The sequence below is a fragment of the Phycodurus eques genome, chromosome 18, assembly GCF_024500275.1.
Source record: "Phycodurus eques isolate BA_2022a chromosome 18, UOR_Pequ_1.1, whole genome shotgun sequence".
Classification (NCBI taxonomy): domain Eukaryota; kingdom Metazoa; phylum Chordata; class Actinopteri; order Syngnathiformes; family Syngnathidae; genus Phycodurus; species Phycodurus eques.
In genome coordinates this window covers 11,854,793-11,863,294 of record NC_084542.1, presented here as the reverse complement: position 1 = coordinate 11,863,294, position 8,502 = coordinate 11,854,793, and the positions used below count along the sequence as shown (strand labels likewise).

Genomic DNA, 8,502 nt, shown 5'->3' with positions numbered 1-8,502 from the left:
GTGATGACATCCAAGTACGAATTGCATTTCCCTTAAAAAAAAAAACAACTACAAAATAATGCAAGTCATCTATAAGAGATAAATGCAAAATACAGTGTTGAAACTTTGTCATCTATTTATTTTTCAACCTGTGAAAATGTAGCTGAAAACTACTATGAATATTGTTATTTTCCAATTAAAAGTTGATTGTTTGTAAAACATTCTCCCGAATGTGTTTAAAGTGGTTTGTTGCCACACATACGTCATTAGCCTGTAATGACATTTAGGATGGAACAAAGCCGTTCGACAAATAAAAACAAAGTGTAATCAACAGATTTAATTAGTCCCATTTGGGGTTGAATAGTTTTGTTCTCTCCCGGTGCGTATCAGTAGGGGGCAGTGCAAAACTACATGCTGGGATTGGAGCTGATTGATGGGTAAAAAAAATCGTGTGTGTGTGTCCGACCTCATTCAAAGTTAATGGTTGCCACATTTGCAATAGGTCCCATGGTGAAGAGTGTGCGTTTAAAGGTGACTTCTGCCAACTTGCAGCATCTTTATAAAAAATAAATAAATAAATAAAAAATAAAAAAGTTCCACATTGTTTCTTCTCTATCATTGTTCTCGCTTAACCTTCATGGATGCATATAAAGGAGAACTGTGGAGTAAGCATGTTTGACAAACAATGAACTTGTCGATGTTTTGTCACATAGACTTTGTCATCATGACCCACAATTCAGTGCAATTGTGCAAATGTTTGCATGTTGCTGGGAAACCAATACAAAAACTGAATTCCCTTTTTTATTTTTGGGTTTGTTCAATCATCAACCACAAGTGCTTTGAACAAATATTTAACATGACCTTGTGAATATAGATGGCAGCTGCTGGTCTCAGCCTGAAAACTTTTGTCATTCACTTATATTACTCTCGTCTCATAAAATTAAGACTACTTTAAAGAAGACTTTCATTGTTCTTTTTGCAAAGCATTCAAATGTATGCTTATAATATTGTCACTATTTTCTCGTAATTATATGACTATTCAAGAAACATTACAACTTTGTCATAAAATATTACAACTTTAGTCTGATTAAATCCCAACTTCATTCTTCTTACATACAAAGTGCAGTGAAAAAGTATTTGCGCTCTTCTGAAATTCTGTTCAAAAAGTTGAGTTCATTTTCACTGACGACACCCAAGCCGGATTACCTCCAGACCTGTTCAATCAAGTGAGCACTTAAAAGTAACCGGCCTGACAAAAATAAAGTCAGCCAAAAGATCTCAAAAAGCAAAAAAAAAAAAAAAGTTTTAATTAAAAATGCAAAAAATGCCACGCTGCAAAGAAATTCAAGAACAGGTGAGAAATAAAGTAATTGACACCTATCAGTCTGGAAAAGATTACAAAGCCATTTGTAAAGCTTTAGGACTCCAGCGAACCACGTTGAGAGCCATTATCCACAAATGGAGAAAACATGCAACAGGGGTGAACCTTCCCAGGAGTCGCCTCTCTCTCATATCATCATCACTGTAATTTTATTAACAATATTATGGCTTCATTCTTTACCGTACTGTGTTTTTTTCATCTTAATTTTCATAACATTATGGCTTCAATGTTTTGTATTCTGATTTTATTAGTGTAATATACATTACAACATAGCAAGTTTATTACTGCTGACACTTGATTGTCCTATCGTAACTTTATTGTTGCAAGAATGAAGTCATTATTACGAACATATGACTTTATTCTCATATTTAGATGTTTTTTTTTCTCGGCAAAGCCCTCCAATCCTTTGTAGGTATACAACATTTTCGTTTCGAGGGCTTATTTTTAAGGTTTTCCTTCCTCCAACGATGACGAAATACCGCAATGACATTCACAGTTCTGTGCGTTTGCTGTGTCTAAAAGCTCCCCAAAAAGCAATCCTGACAAAAGCATGAAAGGATAACCATTAAAAACCCTCAAAATGTAGAAGCGTTGGACATATCTGGGAAACAAAAAAGTTAAAAATTAAAAAAGTGAGCGTGTGTCTATGTCCTCTTTTGGCTTCCCATGAATGGGTCAGATTTGATCCATTTATAATGGAATGGGAATAATCAGAAGCAATGTACTCTGCTTTCGGGATGTGGAGTGGAGAACGCAAAAGAAACCCGAGACTCATCCCACAATTCCATTTTCTCATGAGAAGGAGATTTTGGATGGAAGGAGAGACGGCTAGCGAGATAGCCATTTGGTTGTCGGTGTGAAGACCCACATGTCCTCCTGTCAGTCCCTGCTGTTTGAATGATGGAAGAAAAAGTGGGGGGTGACAGCATGTGTCAGCCTTGTGTACACAAAACAAGCTTTGCAGGGTGGGCGGGGGGGGGGGGCTCATATGTAAACATGAGCAGATGCATTCATGGAGAAGAAATATCATTTTGTCAACAACACAACACACAAATGGGGACAAGCTCGACAAATGATACAAAGGCACAAACACAGATGTAACTTAAATCCTTCCCAAATGTTGAGTGGGGCTTGGCTTTTGTTTTGGGGCATTTGGGGACTTTTTGGCTGACTTTTTCCATTCTTAATGTTTGTGAGACCAAACCAAGAAGAATATAACCAAAATCAAAGCAGAAGAACTGTTCTTCTGAACAGAGACTGACTAACCTTGCGGGGGGAAATGTGAACATTAGCAGAGGTGGAGAAAGTACTCACACTCTGTACTTAACACTTATAGAGGCACAAGTGGGTCAAAAATGACCCAGAGAGGTCATTTTCTCGCCATATCGGTAACATTCCAGGTCTTCATTTTTGACATCCTGCCATTTGAATTTTTAACATATCTTTTATGTATTTTACAGTATTTTAGTTTTTGTAATATTACCCTAAAGCCATAAGTGGGTAAACAATGACAAGTGTTCATTTCTGCTGCTTTGTAAAAAAAAAAAAAAAAAAATATATATATATATATTTTTTTTTTTAAATTAAAAAATGTCACAAGGTGTGACAAAGGAAGACTTTTAGATTTTCTATAAAGATGCTTTGAAAACAAATTGCATGATATGTCTCCTTCCAGTCCTGCATTTTTATTCATTTGAAAATCCTACGCCAGATCTGTTAAACTTTGTGGGAACGCAAACCTTTAAAGTTTACGTGTAAAAAAAATACGCAACACATAGCCACCTAGCATTGTGATATAAAGTAACCAACTAGGAAATCTGCAGTAATCTGCCGGGTCCCTATTAACAAGTGCTGGAAAAAGGTGTGAAAAGACTGTTCAAAAGTTGAAAAAGATTCACTGACAGGTTCAAATTGAAAGAGTTAACAAATGTGTCTGTATGAGCTGGATGACTCCCAACACTCAAAAGCGTCCTCATGATTGGTCCAAATACTCTGCAGCCCTCCAAAGAGATTTTTGTCTTAAGCCAGGTACAATTATACACTGTACAGTACTGTATCGCTCTTAACACACCGCAAAACACAGGACAAGCCGGCTTGGCTTGACTTTGATCAGAAAAAAAAGAGGAGAAAATGCTCAAATTCTCAACTGTACATCTTTGTGTGCACCCTTATGTGACAAAAGAGTTGAGAGCAACAAGGGGTGAAGACACCACCGCTTAAAAAGAGGCCAACAAGCGTGCGTTGCAGGTCATGTTGTTCCGATGTAGCCCTTTGTACAGCTGACGAGTACATCTAAAAGGGCCACATCCTGCTCTAATTGAAGTCCTGAGTGTTACCTTGGAAACCACCTGACAGGGGGCAATGACCTTTGCGAGCATTGGAAGGCTTGCAATAAAAATTCTGTATGTACCTGAATACAGCATGCAGTGAAAATCATATAGTAACAGAGTAATGGTATAGTATTACCACAAAGGTAGTAAAGTTGATTATTATTGATAGCATTCAATTTAGCAAGTCGTGTTTCTGTTACTCCACAAAGATGGTATACTAGACAGTGCACATCAGTTCTAAAAAATTTTTTAGCAATTGAAGAATTTCATAAACATATTATAAACATTATCAACGGGAGAAAGTAACATGTTTCCGACTAAAACCCTTACAGCTCAGCGCCACTAGGGGGCAGGTGTGCGTGCTATTTGAGGATTACAATGATTTGCATTGATGTGGTGCTCAGTTCTTTTCTATATTTGGGGGGCGGGTGGGGGATTCATCTGACTGACATCTCTCACGGTAGGGTTTACACCCGGTTTATATGACGGGTCTGTTGAATGGGCTTCTTAGAAAATTTGTTGCCTCGGTTTTAGTGCGTGGAAGTAACCCAAGATGCGCACGGAGGTGCAACCGCTTCCCCGCACGGCGCGTGAATAGGACCGATGCAAGGTAAACTTCGCGTTTGTTGGTCAATTATCATCCGTCGAGCGTGTTGTTGATTCGGTGTCACTGTGTCGCATGCGTCAATTAAGGCCAATTGGCATGAGTTCGCACAACCGGAGCCAAAGCAGCGCGCCGCGCACCGACTACGTGTGGCAATATGAATACTACGACGAGGAGCCCGTCTCTTTCGAGGGACTCAAAGCACACAGATGTAAGATGGACATGTCAAATTGTTGCTCTTACGTTCATAAACATACATTTTTCATGTTTATTTTTTCGTGTGTGTGTGGTTGCAGACTCCATCGTAATCGGCTTCTGGGTTGGACTTGCAGTGTTCGTCATTTTCATGTTTTTTGTTCTCACCGTGCTGGCCAAGACAGGAGCGCCACAGCGGGAGTGAGTATACTATTTCTTTGTACTGTCATACCTCTCTGTTCATCATGCATCAGGATGTAACCTGCCACCTTGATCTAAAATATGAATCTGGATCAGCGGTCAAAAAGTAAGAAACGTTGCACCATGGGATGCAACGCTACAATCGCAAATATATTATAGGCCAGCGGTGTCAAACTCATTTTTGTAGTTACGGTTTTCCTCAGTGGCTCGTTATGACTGTGAAACCATAAAAATTTTTAAACGGCTCATCAACAAATCAATGGTTAACTAGTTTTGAAATCAGAGGTCAGGGATAATAGTTTGTTGAAGTTACTCTAAAAGGTGTTTGGTAACAAGAAATGCTTGCGATATCTCAACGATATGAAAATTTGAAATGTTGGTACAGATTTGAGCGATAATCCAAAAATTGACGGACATGATTTGCTTTCGCGGCCCACATAAAATGATGTGGCGGGCCAGATCTGGCCCCTGGGCAAAGAGTTTGACACCTGTGTTATAGGCCTTTTGTCACTGTTGCGAAACAATTACAAAAAAAAAAACTGAAAATAATAGACAAGGTGTTAAATGATTACTATGACAGTATCAATCCAAACTAAGCGTTACCTTGAAAAAGGAAGACTCTTCATACAGCTGTTGTTTTGGTTCTCATTTGATCGTGTGTAATGTTGTGCTTTATTCCTTTTACCTGCGTGATCCGTGACCGTGCCCTGCGATTGGCTGACGAACATTCCGGAATGTTCGTCATGCTCTCGCTCAAAGAGTGCAAGCGCTACGATGGAAATGGAAAAGACGGATGAATGAATGAGTAGGGATCGGAATGGAAAAACCGATTCTCTCGAGAACTGCTTCCCTCTAATTCAGTGCCTAGGAATTGTTTGTTAGCGGGCCCGTTTATCGATTCCTCTCATGTGGCAAATGAGTGATGATGTCACATTCAAGAAGTGTAGTTTTGTTCGGAACTTCTCCAACATGGCGTCAATAATGCAGTGCGATATAAAAACGTCTGCCCTGTACCTCTGCAATAAGGAATCATATCCATAAGCAGTATTGATAATGGAATCGGAATTGCTACATTCTTATCAATTCCCATCCCTACGAATGTGTGTGTGGTTTTTTTGATATGCAAATAATGCTTCAGTCATTCGCTTTCTTGCCAGAAACCCAGACGCCGAGAATCTGCCCGGTCCGGGAAGCGTTCTCGTGAACGTCATCGGTCCGAAAGACGACGACCACAAAGCCGTTTCTCGTCCCTTCCTGGCAGAGTCCCGCTCTTACTTTAATTTCTACATCAGTGAGGATAAAGAGGGCAAGAAGTGGCAAAAAGCCGAGGCGAAGCAGAATGGAACGAGGGAGACGGTCAACCGGTCACAGGAAGGTGAAGACACGAGGGAACTCTTACTTCTCAATGGGCTCGTAGGGGGTGAGAGGGAAACAGACACCGACTGCACCTTCTTGTCCAACTTTAACATCCCAAATTGTGTCAGCTTTGAGCGCAACTCACTGGGAGAAGATGACCTGCTGTGTGAGCCGCCCATCAAACCGGACCACAACATACGATCTGCTGACGTTCACTAACAGTATTTCTATAAAAGACAACATGGACGTGGTTTGTAGCTGTCATTATTTGCTTCCTCTTGCCTGGAACGATTTAGGACGTCACAGGAGCCTGGAAACCAGATCGACGGACTAATGACAACCGAGCGCTAATACCAGGCTCTTAACCTTTGCTTACAATTCCAGGCAGGGAAGTCGCTTGTACGTTGCGAGAGGGAGTCCTTGAAAAAACAATTAACTTAATTTAAGCTAAATTACCTACTACTTGAACAAGAAATATTTGGCGAGAATACTTAAAACAAGTAAACATAGCTAAACTAAAAATAGAACCAAGATGTCTTAAAACTAGTGTGTTTATACTAACTACACCTGTAGAATTATGGTATTATTTTAAGCTAAACCTACTCATCACCAGGCAGCACAATTAACTGTCTTTTAACGAGCCCTGTGATCAAATGGCGGCCGATCCGGGGTATAGTAAGGTGACGACGTGCTCACACATCTTCATTCTTTTTGACGTCTCCCTTGAAACAAACTATCGGGCGGCGATTATTATGCAAAAGAACATTGCAAGATTTTACCGTCTTTTGGCAAATAGGATGTGCTGGGAATGCTGAATGTTCGATCAACCTTAATTAACTCTGTCTAAATGAGCTTTTGCATGTGACAGATGAGCAGCGTTTAATTATAACATTCCCGACATGCCGCTGACATACTCAGACTTCTCTCCTCTGCTGACTTGTATTAGTCGGATCTCAGGAGTGATTGGCAGCAGTTGTTACTGGGTAATGCACTGGAAACAATTAGAGAACGTGAGAATTTCAGGGGACCATGTCTCACCTTTCCCGTTTTAAGGCTAATGCCAAATACAGTGTTACCTTCAAGCAGTGATTCCCAACCACTGTGTGGCGGCACATTAGCGTGCCGTGCGAGATCGCCTCGTGCGCTGCGCGAAATTATCCAATTTCACTTAATTAGTGCAGAAATTATGCTTTATTTACTACAAATAATGTCTTTGCTCATCGATCTATGCTAGTGATGTACAGTGATAGGCAGAACAGTTAAATGCTCATGATGATTATCATTATTTCTGCATACAGTACATAAGTTAAAAAAAACAACAACAACAAATCAGGTTATGACATCACCATAGGAACGAAACTATGTTGCAATTTGAGGATGCCCTGTACATTAAAATAATAACTACAAAAAGACATAATACGACTTAATCCTTTGGTCCTGGCTAACCTAAGCTCTAGCGCGGTAACTTGAGGTCTCGCGAGATTTGCCGACATCTCGAGTGACGTCTGAAAAGATGGCGGTTCCACTTCCTCCAATTTTTTGCAGATTTTTTTTGCCTTCAGAAGTCACCTAATTAGTAAATAGAGTGCACCTGTGTGTCATTTACTCAACACACCTGTTCTGTGAAGTCGTCAGTGTTTTGTTATTTTATTCCTCTATGTAAGTACGTTGTACAATAAAATTACATATATTTCCCCAAGAAATGTTCCTGAATTATGGTTGTATGTGCTCGGATTTTGAGGTCGTACTGTACAACGTTGCCATCAAAATGTGCTGTGCCGGCCATATTTGTGGAATGTGTTACAACGTGACTTTGAACCAAATACTGTGTGCTAAGCATTTTGTATCATTTTCTCCAAAATTGTTGCGAAATCATGTAGCTGAAGTTAATGGCAAACAAATGGCAATTTTATTGTCTTGGATGTAGTCACTACTTCAATCTTCAGAACCTTTGACTGTAAGAAAAATTTCACAAACACGTCGGAAAACGTGTTATGGTTTGATGAAACCAAAATGGAACTTTTTGTCCATATTTCCAAAAGGTATATTTGGCTCAAATGCAACACTGTTATCACCAAAAGAACACTAAATGCACAGGGAAGTATTGTGAAAGTACGTTCACAGAAAGATAGTGGATTGAAACTCTGATTGTTTGGCCTTGGCGGACGTCTGAATTCTGCTCAGAGCTCAAATAGAGCACAAAAGGATGAGTGACTCAACACAGCAGCACGCGGTGGAGTAGCAAGAGTGTGACAAGGCTTTTATTAGATGGATGTCTCAAAGGAAGGTTTGCAAAAAGAAAGAGAAAGAAACTCCTCTGCAGAAGAATCAATCCCAGAAAGGTTCAGTACATAAATACATACGTTTATGTATTGCATTAATCCTAGAGATAAAGATCAGTATGCTTGAATTTCTTCTTTTGCTGAGCGCCTGCTAAATTATCGAGTCAGCAAAAT

The 8,502-nt window shown here is 39.8% G+C and overlaps 1 protein-coding gene across 2 annotated transcripts; it reads left to right on the top strand.

Moving 5' to 3' along the window:
• The first annotated feature begins 4,094 nt into the window (after window positions 1-4,094).
• Window positions 4,095-7,736, top strand: LOC133417090 (melanocortin-2 receptor accessory protein 2-like). 2 transcript variants are annotated; one of them, XM_061704584.1, is made up of 5 exons: window positions 4,095-4,150; window positions 4,225-4,300; window positions 4,384-4,505; window positions 4,591-4,690; window positions 5,848-7,736. In XM_061704584.1, exons 3-5 carry the CDS (start codon window positions 4,394-4,396, stop codon window positions 6,263-6,265), a joined length of 630 nt encoding a protein of 209 aa, XP_061560568.1. In that variant the 5' UTR covers window positions 4,095-4,150; window positions 4,225-4,300; window positions 4,384-4,393; the 3' UTR covers window positions 6,266-7,736. The 2 variants fall into 2 exon arrangements, with proteins under 2 accessions (XP_061560568.1, XP_061560567.1); XM_061704583.1 differs by having other exon boundaries at window positions 4,096-4,300.
• The last annotated feature ends 766 nt before the right edge of the window (window positions 7,737-8,502 follow it).

What these genes read in the sequence shown, in the direction of transcription:
- LOC133417090 (XM_061704583.1), top strand. Translation starts at nt 4,173, where the DNA reads ATGACGGGTCTGTTGAATGGGCTTCTTAGAAAATTTGTTGCCTCGGTT. An exon ending in GGGACTCAAAGCACACAGAT is followed by an intron (nt 4,506 to 4,590) that starts GTAAGATGGACA and finishes GTGTGGTTGCAG; the next exon opens with ACTCCATCGTAATCGGCTTC. An exon ending in ACAGGAGCGCCACAGCGGGA is followed by an intron (nt 4,691 to 5,847) that starts GTGAGTATACTA and finishes CTTTCTTGCCAG; the next exon opens with AAACCCAGACGCCGAGAATC.